The sequence below is a fragment of the Onychomys torridus genome, chromosome 21 (assembly GCF_903995425.1).
Source record: "Onychomys torridus chromosome 21, mOncTor1.1, whole genome shotgun sequence".
NCBI lineage: Eukaryota > Metazoa > Chordata > Mammalia > Rodentia > Cricetidae > Onychomys > Onychomys torridus.
In genome coordinates this window covers 2,458,640-2,475,052 of record NC_050463.1, presented here as the reverse complement: position 1 = coordinate 2,475,052, position 16,413 = coordinate 2,458,640, and the positions used below count along the sequence as shown (strand labels likewise).

General features: G+C 59.5%; 2 protein-coding genes across 2 annotated transcripts; one reads left to right on the top strand and one right to left on the bottom strand.

Moving 5' to 3' along the window:
• The first annotated feature begins 60 nt into the window (after positions 1-60).
• C21H19orf71 (chromosome 21 C19orf71 homolog) lies at positions 61-4,426 on the top strand. The gene is made up of 4 exons (XM_036171226.1): positions 61-1,575; positions 2,601-2,839; positions 2,908-3,215; positions 3,372-4,426. The coding sequence occupies exons 1-4, from the start codon at positions 1,493-1,495 to the stop codon at positions 3,543-3,545; spliced, it is 804 nt and encodes a 267-aa protein (XP_036027119.1). The 5' UTR covers positions 61-1,492; the 3' UTR covers positions 3,546-4,426.
• On the bottom strand, positions 3,269-10,500 carry Mfsd12 (major facilitator superfamily domain containing 12). The gene is made up of 10 exons (XM_036170671.1): positions 10,165-10,500; positions 7,346-7,556; positions 6,318-6,456; positions 6,062-6,241; positions 5,432-5,524; positions 5,207-5,299; positions 4,676-4,846; positions 4,504-4,598; positions 3,897-4,027; positions 3,269-3,804 (listed from the first exon to the last, which is right to left on the bottom strand). The coding sequence occupies exons 1-10, from the start codon at positions 10,454-10,456 to the stop codon at positions 3,782-3,784; spliced, it is 1,428 nt and encodes a 475-aa protein (XP_036026564.1). The 5' UTR covers positions 10,457-10,500; the 3' UTR covers positions 3,269-3,781.
• Between the last annotated feature and the right edge of the window lie 5,913 nt (positions 10,501-16,413).

The window sequence follows — 16,413 nt, the reverse complement described above, 5'->3', positions numbered from 1 at the left end:
TGTTGTGTGTTTTGTTGCCTTGTTCCAACTGATGGCCGGAGAAGCCACGGCCATTGGGACCCAGGTCACCGTGGGGCTTGCTGCCTGCAGGGCTGGGTGTGGCCTCATGTGCCAGGCTCTGGTAGAGATTCTTAGCAAAGCCCAGGCCAGTGGCCTCAGTGGGTGCTGTGCTCCCCAGCAGGGTCTTCATCCCAGCAAGGCATCGGCTGGGCCTGTCAGGGGTTCAAAGTTCAGGGTCACTTGCTGCTACCCACAACCTGGACTTTGCCCTGTCACCAAAAGCAAAATGTCCAATTGGGACCTTCAGCTGTGTGCAAAGGGTCCCCTGTTGCCTGTTCCTGGTGGGAGCCCTGCTGGCCACAGATGAGACATGCAGGGGACCTAGATGCAGTTTGTATTCTGTTCCCGATGTCCCAGGTGGGTGGTGCAGGAGGCTCCCCCTGAACAGAGCAGCCTTGCCCATCTGTCCACCTCAACACCAAGCTTGTCACAGAGTGTGGGCTGATCCCCAGGGGGCAGCCAGCTGTGAAGGGTGAGGGCCAGTGGGGGACCTGGGCAGTACACAGTTCCTATCTCCACTGGCCTTAGGTAATTAGCTGAGTTGTGGGTAGAGGAAGAAGTCCAGAACCCAAGCCCATGGAGCCTTCCAGAGTGACAGGCAATCGAGTGTCCCTGGGGGAAAGCCTGCCATGGGACTCCAGAGGTCTAAAGCACAAAGGCCCTGGGTCAGGACAGGTGACCAGAGTTGATGTCTGTGCTGTGGACCCAGGTGCCCAGGCAGCTGCCACCTGATACAGGCCCTGCCCAAGGGCAGTAGAGTGTGCACTTTGCGTTTGGTTGTGTTGGTATTTGTTTATTGTAGTGAAATACACAGCGTACAATGTACTATCATAAAATGAGCTGGCCAATGGATTCAGCATCTTCAGTTACAGAACAATCACCGCTAACTCCAGATGATTCTGACCAAAGAGGCAAGCCCTAAGCACAGCCCCACAAGTCCACTTCCCTCTGTGGATGCCTATAGTGGAATTCCCTTCCAGGGAGCTCACACTTTGTGGCCCTTGTTTCCGGGTTCCTTGCTGAGCACCATGTCCTTAAGGTCCCTCCATGTTGCTAAGTAATGGTCCAGAGCATGTACCCATCAGCCAGGAGAATTCCCCTGGCTCACATTGAGACCCACTGAGCACAGTGCCTTCCTTGTGGTGGGATGGGTAAGGGCAGGCTGTAAGGGTAAAGGCTGGCACAGAGAGTATGGCTTCCTGCTGTGGGACAGGGAGAGAGCAGAACATTCAGATGTCCCCATGTTGGGAGCTGGCGGAGTCAAAGACCCCAAGCCCCACTTTGGTCCTGGTGGCTCCAGCCCCACACCAGGAAGTAGGCTGAGGTCATGGGTACTCTGGCTGACCACTTCCCTGTTGCTGGGACACCTTTGTCCCTGTCAACAATGGCCCAGGGCCTTGGTGGCCCGAGCCTCTGAGAAGCAGAGGTGGACATGGAGAACCTGAGACGGGAGGCTTCTCAGCCGTTTGTGCCCTCGGGCACCCTGGAACTCTACTTCCCTGCCCTCCTATACAGGTGGGTCCCTGCACTTGGCACCCCCTTCACCCAGGCACCAGCTGGCCCACCTCCTAACCTGCAATCAAGGTGGTGGAGATGCAGACGGCTTGAAAGCTACTAGGTTCCACAACAGAACTCCCTTCCCAGCCTGGCCCCTAGATAGATTGTGTGTGTGTGTGTGTGTGTGTGTGTGTGTGTGTGTGTGTGTGTGTGTGTGTTGGGGAGTGAGGTCTCATGTAGCCCATGTTGGCCTCAGCTTCACCATGTAGCTAAGGATGGCCTTAGCTTCTGATCCTCCTGCCCCCCTCCACCGTGCTGGAATGTGCCACCATGATATACATTTTTTTAAAATTTGACACAGGATCTTAATGGGTAGACCAAGCTTTTTTTTTTTGAGCTGAGGCTCGAACCCGGCCTTGCGCTTGCTAGGCAAGCACTCTAACACTGAGCTAAATCCCCAACCCCTCCAAGATATTCTTAAACTCACAAAGACCTTCCTCACTCAGCATGCTGAGCATGGGTATGTGCTCCTCGGCAAAACAGTCCCATTTCACAGTTCATACTTCGCACTTTTGTGGTACTGATGACAGTCCCAAGGGTTCACCATGGGGCTTTGAAACTGTAGGACCACACCCCCTTCTCCACTGCCAATTCCTTAAGCCTGTCGCTGCATGGATGGGCCTTGACAAGCGGCACTACCCGGTACCATCTATGGGGAGCTCCCTGAAAAGCTGCAAAGCGCGACCCTGGCTTGGTCCCCGGTGACGCCAGAAGCCAGGCTCATGCCTGGTATACAAGCACTGGGGAGGCTGAGGCAGGAGGATTGCTTCAAGGTCAACACTGACAGTGAGACCTGCCTCAAAAATAAGCAGGCCACGCCGGCTACATGAGGCAATGACTGCGGGTGGGGTGGTGCACGGAGGAGAAGCTGGGCAGAGGCGGAGTGACCTCCCGCACGCACCTCGGCGAAGGGGTCGCACACCCTTGGGAGGGGACAGGCTGGGAGCAGCAGGGCTTCGTGCTCAGCCGCCATCCTCCTTCAGCAATGACTACCTGTCCCTGGAGGGGCCCCGCTGGGCGCCGGCCGTCAAGCAGGCCACGCGCTGGAAGTTCACGCCCATGGGACAGGACGCCGCCGGCCAGGTGTGGTTCACCGGCCTGACCAACTCGGAGCCACGCGAGGCCTGGTACATGCTGCCCAACGCGCTCGACAGCCCGTACCGCGAGGCCCTGGCGCGCTGGCACGGTTGCTTCGAGAGTCGCCAGCGCGGACTGCCCTCGGGTGAGTGTCAGGGCCCCGGGCGCGCACACGCGCGGGCCCACGCTGACCCCGCCCTCGCTCCCCTGCAGCCTACACGCAGCGCCTGCGGGAGACGGCCTTCTGGGACCCCACGCTGCCTGCGCAGTACCTGGGCGCGGGCACGCGCTGGGGGTGTGTGCCCTGGAGGGACAGGCGTGTGCGCGGCAAGGAGTTCGGTGAGCAGCGGGGCTGGGGCTGGGGCCGGCCGGGGCGGGGCGCGCGGGTCACCCGTACTCCCAGGGCAGGGGCAGCCCGGGCTGCACCGAGTCAAACTCGAAGAGACCCTGTGTCAGTAAAGAGCACGCAGTGGGTGGGGCGGGTCGCGGAAGCGCCGGGGCCAGGTGTGGGCGTGGCCGCAGTGGGGGCGGGCGGGGGCGGGGGCAGGTGTGGGCGGGGGCGCAGTGGGGGCGGGCGGGGGCGGGGCCGCGGCGGGGGCGGGGCCGCGGCGGGCGGGGCGGGGCCAGCATGCCCAGGGGCCCGCAGTGCCGGCCTCTGAGCACGGTCGTGTCCGCAGTGGTCAGCAGGAAACCAGTTTGGGGTGGAGCAGCCCAAGCGGTCCAACTACGTGCCCCACCTGTCGCCGCCACAGCGGCCGCGCTACACCTCGCAGGACTTCAGGCAGCGCGGCGGGGAGCGCCCCTGCCCCGCCACCGGGCAGCCGCCCCCCGCCTTCACGCCCGCGCTCTGATAAAGCCCTCCTGCCGACCCGCGCCTGCCTGCGCCTCCCTCGCCGGCGACCGTCCTCCGGTTCCCGGCCGTCCCAGGGCTGCCCGAGGCCACGGCTGGGGCGGGGCACCCAGGGCGCAGAGAGCTTGGCCAGGTATCACCCCGCACTCGCACTCCGTGCCCTCTGACCCCACGCAGGTGGGGGGCGGGGGTAGGGTGTCGGCCTGGTCCTCCGTCCAGTTGCCCTGGGGAGCCAAGTCAGGGCCGGTCTCCGAGGTCCCCTGAAGTGGAGGAGCAGGGTGGCATTGGGAAGGGCGGGTCCCAGGTCGCACCCCCAGCCTCCCCCACCCAAGCCGCCGCCATGGAGACTCACGGGCGCGAATGCGGATGGGCCAGATGAGGAGGCTGCAGAGGGCCAGGGCCGCGGCCACACCCACGCCGCCCGTCACGGCCACCATCACCCAGTGGTAGAAGCCAACGCAGGCCCCGCAGCACAGCTCGGAACTAGGGGCAGAAGGCGGGCTGAGGGCCCCTGGGGACGGCTGCTGCACCCCTGCAGCTGCAGCACCCCTGCGACAGCCCTCCGTGGCTCCCATCCCGAGTTCCAGGGCACCCTAGGCCTACACACACCCACACAGACACAGTTCCCCTGCAGCCCACAGCCCTACCCGGTCGGTTCCTGAGCTCCAGCATGGGCTCGGTCCTGCCCCAGGGCCTTTGCACGGGCCCTGCTGTGGTACCGAGGCTCCTAACGGTTCAGGTTCTCAGGAACCCTCCCAGCCTCCTGCCCAACCCCGACTCCTGCGACTGCACCTTCCTACCCCCACACTCAACTCCACTTCTGCATTAGCCGCTCAGGACACGGCTGGCTCAGGAACCCACGCCCTGAGGGGTCCGAGTGGGTCTGTATCACCTGCACCCGGCCTTAGCTCAAGGAAACTCAGTTTGCTGTCCTTGCGGTCTGAGGAACATGAACTCACGGGCAGGGATGCAGGCTCTGCACGACCATGACTGCCAGCCCGTTGGCTACCTTATCCGAAAAGCTCATAGCACCATACACGAAGGCTCCACTGTGCTGTGGGACACACGGGGTCAGTGCCCAGGCCCAGGGTCCAGACCGCGGCCTTCCACGGCTCCTCCCACCAGCCCTACCGTGTGAGGGCCAATGAGGTCGGCTGTCATGGCCAGCGAGGTGACAAGAATGGTGGCACAGCCGGCGCCCAGCAGCACGGCAGCCCCGTACACGGCTACGCCCAGCTTATCTGCCAGGGCCACCCACGCTGCGAAGGCCAAGATCACCAGCAGCCCGGTGAAGTAGGTCATCTAGGGAGGAAGGAGGTAGGTCCTGCATCAGGCCCACTGTGCTGGGCACCCTGTGCCTGACACCCAGTGAGAGGCTACTCCCACGACAGGCAGGTCCACGCCCAGGGCAGACATTACTAATCGACCTTGTGTTACACATCCAGGGTAGGTAGTCCAAGCCAACCCACCAGGCTTCTAGAAAGAACGGCCTGGAAGATTCCAGAGCCCTGTGTCCTGAGGGCCAGAGATTCCAGCTGCCCAGAAGTCTGGATTGTAGAATCCAGGCTGCTGTCTGACACCAGGGGTGTGGGCCTGCCCTGGGGGGGTGTCCCCGCCCCCAGCCCTCCCCCTCCCGGTCCTCCCCGGTTCTCCGTCACTCACATTCCTCCCTATGCGTCTGTTGACTGGCTTCATGAGGAAGGAGGAGATGAAGCCACTCAAGTACATCACCAGAGGGATGGTGGCGATGAACTTCTGCAGAGGGAGAGACAGCGGTGGTCCAGAGAGGGCTTCCGGGTGGGAGGGGCCTCCACCACCCCGCTGTCCACCACCCCGCTGTCCACCACCCCGCTGTCCACAACCCCGCTGTCCACCGCCCCGCCTCACCTTGGGCAGGCTGAGAGAGTAACTCAGGTACATGGCAATGTAGGTCTGAGACAGGTTCACAATGAGCCTCGTGGTCATGTACAGCATGCCCACCTGTGGGCAGATCAGCAGAGGGACAAGCCCAGGGGTCAGGGGGAGACCCAGTGCGCTCCCACCCGTAAGGGGTTTGGAGAGCAAGCCAAGGGCTTCCACGGCGGGCATTGGCTCATTACAGATGACTGCTCAGCAGGCCAGGGGGGAAGAAATCTGTGATTAGTGAGGTCTGTCCTGGATGGGCTATCGGTAACGTTTGCCCTGCATGTGGAATGGAAAACTGATTAATAGTGTCTGCCCTAAGTATGAAACAGAAATCAGTTTGCCCTGAGAGTTCAATGAAGGAGTGATTTAGTGATGTCTGTCCTGGGAGTGAAATGGAAATCAGTAACGTCCACTCTGAGCACGGGATAGACCGTTGAAAAATAATGTACACCCCAGCTGTAGAAGATTGATTCATAATGTCTGCTCTGGATGTAAAATGGAAGGTTGATTAGTAAAGCCTGCCCTGGGTGTGAGATCCACTGGTAATGTCTGTCCGGGGTGGATCTGGGGGGACTGGTGTCTTCTCTAGTCAGATCGGCCCCTACAACATACCTGATAGAAAGCGGGCTCCCGAAGCCAGTGTTTCCAGAGCAGATGTGGCCGGGCCATAGGGGCCACCAAGGGACTGTGCTCATCAGGTTCCGTCCCCCGAGGCCGCCGCCCCTCCTTGGTGCCCAAATGGAAGAGCAGCGAGAAGATGGCTCCCACGCCCACCACCAGCAGGGCCAGGTTCTGGGAAGGACAGCAGGGGTCAGCTATGGCTCCCACAGACTTGAGGAGCCTGGGATGACCATGAAGCCCAACTTACCCGAAACACTGGCACATCCTGGGCTCCCAGCTGGTCACCTACACTGATGTCCTGCCCAGCATGTGAGGAGCCCTGCAGATGGAGCAGCAGCCAGGCGGCGCCATACACCGTGATGTTGGCCACCACTGTGAACGCATACCTGTGGGCGAGGGGCCAGGCTTAGCACACAGCAAGTGCTCAATAAATGCTTACTGTCTGTCAGAAATCTAGAATACCATCTCCTAACTTCCCAGACTGGCAGAATTGGTGCACAAGCCCACAGCATCCCACCTCTGAGGACCCGGCCACAGATCTAACATGTGGAGACAATTAGGTCCTTGGTCAGCTGGGGTTCCTTTGACCGGGGGGGGGGGGGGGGGTGTCCCTGAAGGGCCTGGCTTAATCAGGTGACCTCAGGACATTGGCCTTGGGCTGCACCCTGGAGTCACAGACCACTCTGCTAGCCTCAGAGAATCGCCAACCCACATTCGAGGATAGTGCACACCTGCCATCCCAGCTACTCTGCAGGCTGAGGGGAGTTCGGCGTCAATATCAGCCTGGGCAACTTAGTAAGAGACTGACTCAAATGTTTTATTTTTTAAAATATGGGCTGGCAGTGGTGGCACACACCCTTAATCCCAGCACTCGGGAGGCAGAGGCAGGTGGATCTCTGTGAGTTTGAGGCCAGCCTGGGCTACAGAGTGAGTTCCAGGACAGCCAGGGCTACACAGAGAAACCCTGTCTCAATAAACAAAAAAAGAAGAGGGGCCGGGCGGTGGTGGCACATGTCTGTAACCCCAGCACCCTGTAACCCCAGCACTCGGGAGGCAGAGCCAGGTGGATCTCTGTGAGTTCACGGCCAGCCTGGGCTACAGAGTGAGATCCAGGAAAGGTGCAAAAGCTACACAGAGAAACCCCCTGTCTCGATAAAAAAAGAAAGGGAAAAAGTGTGAAGACAAGAGAGTACTTGTTTCCTCTCCGTGCCTCACCTGACAGAGACACAGTCCCCAAGATTCCCAGCTAGGCCTCCATCCCCAACCCTGGAGTACCTGAGGGCTGTGAGCTCCACCTTCTCGTGGTCACTGGTCACCAGCTCTGGGATGAGACTCAGGTGGGCAATCTGCGTGGCAGCCCAGCCAAACTGGAAGATGACGATGAAGGGTGCGTAATAGAGCAGGGCGGCCCACTCGGGGGTGGCCTCCCCGCAGCCGAGGCATGGGCTGAAGATGAACGGGAAGGACAGAAGGACGCAGACGGTGCCTATGATGACAGAGGGTGACAAGCGGGTGAGGGGAGGCCACAGATCAGGGAGAAACAGGACACAGCAGGCCAGGAGTCTTCCCGATGCCTGTGACTAGGACAGGGAGGAAGGACAAGAATGGGGGTCCCTCGCCGGCTCTGAGCTCGGTCACCCCCGTCACATCTACAACCCCCCTATGCTCTGCCCTGCGGGGAGGGAGACCAGCTGGGCAGGGGGGAATCAGAAGTCTGCTCCTGCTCCTGGGGACAGGACACACTGGGTGCCCCGTCCTGCTCCATGCACTCAGAAGCAAAACCCTCATCCCCTCACGCCTTCCCACCCATCCCGACCAGCCAAGCCCCTGCTCCAACGCCAGGCTCCGGGCTGCCCCTGGCCCTTCACATCCACCAGTCTCTGGCCCTGTGGTGTCGCAGTCCCGGGGTTTGTCACACCCACACCCAGGGACTCCCGACTGTGTGAACCACTCTCCCCAACCTGACCACAGGCTCCCTGGGGCTGGCGCAGGTACCCGCAAGTCCCTTCTGGGTCCTAGGCACTCAGGCCAGACTGCGGACACTGAGCCCCAGGTGGGTCAATAGCAGGTCTCTCTACAGCCCAAAGGGAGACATGTTCACTCCGTCTGGAGGAGCGCAAAGGTATCGCATAGCCAAGGCCAGCCTTGAACTCCTGAGCCTCCTGCCTCAGCTGGGATTAAAGGCAGGTGCCACCCCTTGGGACTTGTGCCGGAGCTGAGGACCGAACCCAGGGCCTTCCGCTCGCTAGGCAGGCACTCGCTCTACCACTGAGCTAAATCCCCAACCCAACATTTTTAAGTAGATGAACTTGATGAACCTGAGGCCCGGCAGGACACGGAACCCTCAGAAAGCACTCTGAGCCTCGTCCCTGTGCCGGGGCTTCCAACTTCCCCTTCCTCCCGGAGGTGACCTCACCAACCCCCAAGCCTTGGATTGAGAAATGAAACCAACCCCCAGGAAGGGACGGGGCAGATTCCTAGGGGCTGCCCCAGGGGGCCGTGCGGCCTCTGGACTCTCTCCCATGACCACACCACACCCTGCTCTTTCTGGGGCCTGGTTAACCATTGGCCTAGCCAGGGGCAGGCTGGTCAACTGCAGGTGGGCGGCTTGGCCTCTCTGGCCTCCGTTAACATAAGAGTTGTTTGGTTCTGGGACCCAAAGTGGGTAAGTCTCAGGTTTAAGGAGCTCATCTGCCAGTTGTGGTGACGCACGCCTTTAGTCCCAGCACCCAGGAGGCAGAGGCAGGTGAATCTGAGTTCGAGGCCAGCCTGGGCTACGGACTGAGTTCCAGGACGGCCAGAGAGTGCCTCACTATCCTGGCCCAGGCAGCATAGAGAAGTGGTCGGTTTGCTGGGGTGTCTACCCACCTCACCTGGTTGGGTGCCTCTCCAGTCTGTGCCACTGTGATGGGGGCAGGGAATCCTCCTCAAACCTCCTACCTACGCCCGGGCACAGGCTCCGCGCCTCGGCACGGCTCAGCTGGCCCGGTGTCTCCAGGCAAGCAGGAGCCCTTTAAAGTATGTTTGCTCTTTTGGAAACCAGGTCTCACTAAGCCATCCCCCTGCCTCAGCTTGTGACTATGATGACAGGTGTCCAGACTGCGCCTCAGATGCCCACATCAGGCTACGACTGCCCTCTTGCCCCCGAATCTTCCAGGGTCCACAGTCTAGAACAATCCTGAGAAACTAGAAATTCCAGCCCTCAAGCCGGCAGCTGCCGCTCAGCACCCAGCCTGGGGCCAAGGTCCTGTCTCCAAAAAATGTCACCGAGGGGCAGGGCTGGGCTCGGCGGCCACCCACCCACCCCAGGGGCAGGGCCTGAGCCTCTGGACAGCTGCCTGGAATTCCAAGAGGAGCAGCCACGACCCCAGCACCAACCTCCCCAATGTCCCCACCAAAGGACAGCCAGAGCGGGACCCCCGGCTGGGCCGCCCCCGGACAGGCCGGGAGGGATGGAGGGCAGGCAGCGTGGGGCAGGAGGCTGGTGTTCAGAGGAAGGAGGCTCGACCGCTCGACAAGTCAGGGAAGGACAGGGCCCAAGATAACAGACTGGGTGACAGAACCCTGAAAAGTGAGAGGCGGGAGGCGAGACTCGGGGAGACAGTGGGGGGAGAACAGGGACACTGGGTGAGTGTCAGAGGGAGGAGAGTCATGTCACAGGCTGGCAGCCAGCGGGGAGGATGGGGGCACTGGGTGGCAATTAATAGGGCAGTCCGGGGGACAGGGGTGGGGAAAGTCTGGGGGACAGTCGGATGATGGAGGGGGGGCCCGGGGGACAGCGGGGTGGGGGACGGCCTGGGGTGGGGGACAATCAGAGGTGGGGACGGCCTGGGGTGGGGGACGGCCTGGGGTGGGGGATAGCCTGGGGTGGGGACAGTCAGAGGTGGGGACAGCCTGCGGTGGGGGACAGCCTGGGGTGGGGACAGCCTGGGGTGGGGACAATCAGAGGTGGGGGACAGCCTGGGGTGGGGACAATCAGAGGTGGGGGACAGCCTGGGGTGGGGACGGCCTGGGGTGGGGACAATCAGAGGTGGGGGACAGCCTGGGGTGGGGACGGCCTGGGGTGGGGACAGCCTGGGGTGGGGACGGCTCACCCGCCAGGTGCCAGGCCTTGCGGGGCCCGCAGCGCGCGCAGGCGGCGCGGTCGGCCTCGTAGCCCACGAGCGGCGTGCAGAGCCCGTCGGCCGCCTGGCCCAGCAGCAGCAGCAGCCCGGCGCCCCGCGAGCTGTAGCCGCGCACCGAGTGCAGGAACAGCAGCAGGTAGGTGAACCACATGCCGGCGCACAGGTCGTTGAGGAAGTGGCCGACCGCGAAGCTCAGCCGCGCGGCGGGGGACAGCGTCCGCGGCGGCCCGGGGCCCGCGTCGCCCGGCGGCGGCGGCGACATGACGACCGCAGGCCCCGCCGCGCCGCACAGCCGCGCCGCGCTCCTCTGCGGCCGCCGCTCGCGGGAGCCGCCTCGACGGGGCGGGGCCGCGGACCGACGGCCAGGCTCGCCAATCAGAGCCGCGCGCCTCGGTGGGCGCCCAATCAGCGAGCGGGGGCGTGGCCTCGGCGCCCCGCACTCCCGCGGCCCTAACGCCGCCCGCTACCCGTCCGGTTTTCATCATCCCGTTTAGTTTTCTTTTTTTTAATTTTCCTTCGAGTTTTTATTTCTTTAACTTAAAAGCAAAAACGAAAACATTGTTTGTTTGTTTCTTTTTCTAACGCAGGGTTTCGTGTAGCCCAGGCTAGCCTCCAGCTCACTGTGCAGCCGAGGATGACCCTGAACTCCTGATCCTCGCGGGTTGCACCCACACACCAGGCCTTTTTTCTCTCTCTTGTTTTGAGATAGGGTCCCACTAGTTGCCCAGGCTAGCCCTGAAGTCCCTCTACAGCATAGGCTGGCCTTGAACTCTCAATCCTCCAACCTCAGACTCATGAGTTGATGGGCTTTCAGGCCTGGCTTAGGGAATCCAGCTGTTGTCGGCGCCCACCCACACCTTGGGCCCCAGCCAGCTTGCAGCTGGAGCCCGGGGCTCCCTGCAGAAAGGATCAGAATGAGAACACAGCTGGGCGATCCCATAAACTTCCAGATACACAGGCACTAGGGAGACATATTAGTACTAATTAATTATTAATTGCAGATAATAGTAGGGCGGAACATCGTAACACTGGCTAGCCTTTAATGAGGGTTGCTGGCCAGGCGCCCCACGTGGCAGCCGCCCGGGTTTCACGCCTACTTACAGGCTGGTTCTGAGCCCACACTCAAAGAAAGGGGAAGCTAGCTAGGCCTGGGTGGTGACTCAGGGACGCAGGTGCTGCACACCCACAGGCCCAGACCACGGGACCACCTCCTCCTCAGGACATTTTATTCCCCCTTTTTTTTTTTCCTTCCCCCAGGCTGGTCTCAAACTCAGTAACTGAGGACGACCTTGACCCTGAGTGCTGGATGCCCTCTCCTCTGGTTTTTATGGAGCTCAGGCTGGAACCCGGGCTCCGTGTCTACCCACTGAGCTACAGCCAGAGCACCTTATTTACTTTTTAAATGAAGGGTCTCACACCATAGCCTGGTCTGGCCTGGACCTCAGCTCCTGTTGCTGGGGTGATGTGTCCTTGACCACACAGAGCCTTCCTCCGGAGGCACTTAGAGATACACAGCCTGGTTCTGAACCCCCAAGTGAGACTGCCCCCCTCCTTTGCCTGCAAGCCTCTGCACACCCAACAACATAAGTCGGAAGTGACAAGGCATCACGGCTACTTCTTTGACTCCAGCTCTCGGGAGGCAGAGGCAGGCGGATCTCTTGAGTTCGAGGCCAGCCTGGGCTACAGAGTGAGTTCCAGGAAAGCCAGGGCCACACAGAGAAACCCTGTCTAGCAAGTTGGAGGCAGGAGAATCTGGTTCTGGACCACAGAACACGGGGCAGAGAGGATGTCCGAGGCAGATAACAGGCGCCCATGGCCCTTGGCCTGAGGGTATTAAGAGACAGGAAGAGATAAGGAGAGATAGGGAGTGTTAGAATGTCTACCTCAGGCTGGCATGTAATTCTCAGCTTTCGACCCAAACTTCACAGCTGTCGCAACCGAGGCTCTGGGCCAGGCCACTGGCTGGAGGGCGGAACCTGACGGAGATAACCTGGACTAACAGCTCTAAGTGGCCATTTAACCGCTGGTTGGTCGGGCCTAGGGTAACTTCTGTTCCTATCCTTTTCATTAACCAAGTCCCCAGCCACCCCAGAGGCCTCGATTTGCTGACAAGGTCTCCTGTAACCTAGGTTGGCCTCAACAACCCCCTGTAGCCCAGGAATCCCTGATCCTCCTGCCCAGCCCTCCCGTGTGCTGGGATGAAGGCCCATTTATTCCTTTGCTAGAGACAGAACCCAAGACTTCAAACAAGCTGGGACAACTCTATCTACTGAGCTATGGCCCTAACCTCGGCTTATTTTATTTTACAGACAGAGTCTCATGTACCTCAGGCTGGCCTGTAACTCTCTCATAACCAAGACAGACCTTGAACTCCTGACCCCACATCAAATGCTGGGGTGACAGACAAGGCGCTCAGCTTCTGACAGCCTCTCGAGCTGACCCAGCAGCAATGGGTTTCTGGCCCACTTGATTTCCCCTGCCCTGACTCTCTACCCCACGCCCTCCCCAGTGCTTCCCTGGTCGGAGAAGTCACCAGGAAACCTTGGTCCAGGGGCAGGTTGAAAACCGAGTGTCAGTGAGGGCATTGGGGAGCCACGGAGAGCAGGGCCTTCTGGGTGAGACAGGATCAAAGCTGGACACCCCCACCCCCACCCCAGGATGCGGGATCTCCAGCCATGGGAGACAATGCCACATAAAGAGCCCAAGAGAGGGAGGGGATTGACTGCATCTAAACTCATGAACGGAAGGGATGTGTGCCCCTGGAAAGGCTTTGGAATCGGGCAAAGGTCAAAAAGACCAGTTAAGAGGAAGGTTAGCAGGAAGAATCATCCCCTGGACCCTCCGGGGCAGGACACAGGCTCTCGGAGTCCAAACAGATCCTGACAGCCTTTGATGTCCTCCAGCGTCCGGCAGCCTCGGACGCCAAGCACACGCTTCCATCCATCCACTGGGCATCGGATGTCCTGGTGGCTGGAGTCCAGCCTCAGGGTGTGGGGGCAGCTTTGATGTAGTGGGGATCAGATCTGCTGACAGGCGGGGGAGGGAATTTCCAAGTCTGTGATATTGTTCTGAGATCTGAGGGTGGCTGGAGAGGGAGGTCAGGTGTCAGGGCAAGTCAGTAGGCCTCAGTTTCCCTCACGGTTCAATAAGGAAGAGAGCAGTCTCTTGGGACAGAGTGCTGGGGCTTGGTCTGGCAACACGTGTGTCTTTAAATTTTAACTTCATTTGTTTATGTTATACTGGTTTTGTTGAGACAGGGTCTCCCTTTGTAGCCCTGGCTGGCCTCGAACTCACAGAGATCCGCCTGCCTCTGCCTGAACCTCCACCTCTGAACTCTGTCCCAAGACCTCACATTAAAAGTTTAAAGGTAGGGTGAGGCAGGAGGATTGCAAGTTTAATGGCAGCCTGGTCTGTTGGGTGTTCTGCATTACACGGGCTGGTCAAAGAAAGAGGGTCGCTCCAGAACGTAATTTCCGGCTGTGGCAGCAGGGAGGGTGTCTGTCAACTGAACCCGGAGCCTGTGTTCAGAAGCATACTTGCTGAGTTTGAGTGTACACAAAGGCTGAGTCTGGGGTACAGTGAGTTCCTCATACCAAAGCCCCTTTCATCTATTCCATGCGTTCCCTGAAGGAGCCCATCAACACAAGTCCTCAAACTTTAGTCTGCAGTAGTACACAATCATTCAGGACCTCGAGTGTGCCTGGACAGTCTTGTGAAAAAAGTCATGTAACAGTCGGAAAACCTCCTCAGAAAAACCACTCTGTAAATGATCCATAGAAAACAACCACAGTTCTCTGCTGAGTTCTTCAAAGTCTAGGTTTTTGTTTTTTTGTTTGGGTTTTAAGATTTAAATTTATTTATTATGTACACAGAAGAGGGCACCAGATCTCATGACAGATGGTTGTGAGCCACCATGTGGGTGCTGGGAATTGAACTCAGGACCTCTGGAAGAGCAGCCAGTGCTCTAACCTCTGAGCCACCTCTGCAGCCCAAGTCTAGGTGCTTTTAACAAACACTAATACATCCAACTGTTCCCCCTACAGCGAGAAACAACTGTAACACTCTAATGCTCAACTTAGATACAATGACTACTAGATTCCTCCTACACCGGGCAATAGGGAGACCCTGAATTTAAAAAAATTGTTTTTGTTTTTGAGACAGTGTTTTTCTGTGCAGCCCTGGCTGTCCTGGAACTCACTCTGTAGCCCTGGCTGTCCTGGATCTCACTCTGTAGCCCAGGCTGGCCTCGAACTCACAGAGATCCGCCTGCCTCTGCCTCCCGAGTGCTGGGATTACAGGCGTGGCCACCACTGCACCGCTGCCCAACCTTGTCTTAAGGAGTCGGATCTGACTGCTTCCCCTTCCCGAGGGGCTCAGAATCCTCCAGTCTGGGTTTGGGCGAATCACGAGCACTTGCCACTAAGGCCTGCAAGTGCGCGTGTCTGTGTGGTCCCATAGAAACATGCCGTGATCACCATGTGTCGAATGAGTCACCTACTTTGTGATGAGTCCAATGTTGCACCATCATAGGGTCTGTGGTTCAGTTCACTGCAGTGGGGAGGATGGAGCACAAGACCCCAGTGCGCGGTGGGTAGACCCTGACCACGCCCCCAGCCCTCACTGGGGGTTCTGGGCGGGGCTCCACCCTGACCACGCCCCCAGCCCCTCACTGGGGATTCTGGGCGGGGCTCCACCCTGACCACGCCCCCAGCCCCTCACTGGGGATTCTGGGCGGGGCTCCGCCCTGACCACGCCCCCAGCCCTCAGCCTGACTACCAGATACCAAACTGGAAGCAGTAAGTGTTTTTTGCTTTTAAACCACTGAGCTGTGTCTTCAGGCCTTTCCTATCTTTTTTTTTTTTTTTAAAGATTGACATTACTTTATGAGTATTTTTCCTGTGTGTATGTCTGTGTGCCATGTGCTTGCCTCATGCCCAGAAAGGTCAAAAGAGAGATACCCTGGGACTGGAATTACAGATGGCTTTTTAGCAGACAAGCGGGTGCTGGGAATCGAACCCAGGTCCTCTGCAAGAGAAACAGGCACTCTCGACCCCCGAGCCAACTCTCTTCAATTTCTCTTTGACTGTGGAAGTTACGGGAGACTAGAGTGACAATCACCTTTGGCAACGGAGGCAGATAAAGTCCTGTCTCTTCTGTTCAAATGACGGAGACCAAGCACCAGGTCTTGGGTTCCTCCTCAAGCCCTTTGCCCGCTGAGTCATCTCACCAGCCACAGCTGTCCTTCCAGATGCCACATCCAGGGGTCAGCCGAGAGGCCGCCAGCCTGCCTGCCGTGGTGCAACGGCTCGGTGGGAAGGAGAATACAGACCACCTCCGGCCCTCCGCGTCTGCGCACGCCACAGCACTCGGCGGAGCTGGGGGACAACTTGCGGGACGGGTTCCCCGCCGCCGTGTGCACCGAGTTTTGCCTACACGTATCTGTGCGCGTGTGCGCGGGTGTCGGGACCCCTGCAACTGGAGTCACGGACAGCTGCGAGCGGTGGTGTGGTGCTGGGAACCGAACCCCGGTCCTGGAAGAGCAGCCAGTGCTCTTAACCACTCGGCCATTCTCCAGCCCATTGTAGTTATCATTCATTCATTCGTTCGTTTCCCCGTTCCACTTTCCGCCTTGCGAGCTCAGAACTCATGTTGTCCACTAGGTGGCAACCTCCTTCAAGTGCGGAGCCATCTCGTCAGCCCCTTTTCAATGCGGTCAGAGTAAGTACACCGGCCGGGCGGCAGGAGGATCTGTGAGTTCGAGGCCAGCCTGGGCTACAGAGCGAGATCCAGGACAGGCTCCAAAGCTACACAGAGAAATCCTGTCTCGGGGAAAAAAAAAAAAAAAAAGTGAGTGCACCTTGCCCTACTGCAGGGGGTTGACCTCTTTGGAATTTAGCTCCTTTCTGGGAAACCCACTAAGAACAAGAACGTCTCCTCTACCGAGGACCCCGTCCTCACCTCCACACTCCAGGTCCCGCGTCAGCAAGGGGACTACTGGCCCTTTAAGGAGCTCCGCCCCATAGCGAGCAGCCACTCGCCTCCGATTGGTCCCGAGCGCGTCCCAGCGCAGCCGAACTTGACGCACCCGCCCGCAACCTGCCCGACGCACCTCCCACGCGGCTCCGCAGCTTCTCAGCCAATCACCGCCGGGCGCGCCGAGACTAATCTGCATGACCTCGCCCCCCGCGGCGTCCTTGGCCAATCGGGGCGCTGTGCTCG

Coding starts and splice junctions, on each gene's coding strand:
- C21H19orf71 (XM_036171226.1), top strand. CDS start 1,493: ATGGAGAACCTGAGACGGGAGGCTTCTCAGCCGTTTGTGCCCTCGGGC. Junction 1,576..2,600: donor TTCCCTGCCCTCCTATACAG/GTGGGTCCCTGC, acceptor ATCCTCCTTCAG/CAATGACTACCTGTCCCTGG. Junction 2,840..2,907: donor CCAGCGCGGACTGCCCTCGG/GTGAGTGTCAGG, acceptor GCTCCCCTGCAG/CCTACACGCAGCGCCTGCGG.
- Mfsd12 (XM_036170671.1), bottom strand. CDS start 10,456: ATGTCGCCGCCGCCGCCGGGCGACGCGGGCCCCGGGCCGCCGCGGACG. Junction 7,557..10,164: donor CAAGGCCTGGCACCTGGCGG/GTGAGCCGTCCC, acceptor CTGTCATCATAG/GCACCGTCTGCGTCCTTCTG. Junction 6,457..7,345: donor GTGGAGCTCACAGCCCTCAG/GTACTCCAGGGT, acceptor CCTCGCCCACAG/GTATGCGTTCACAGTGGTGG.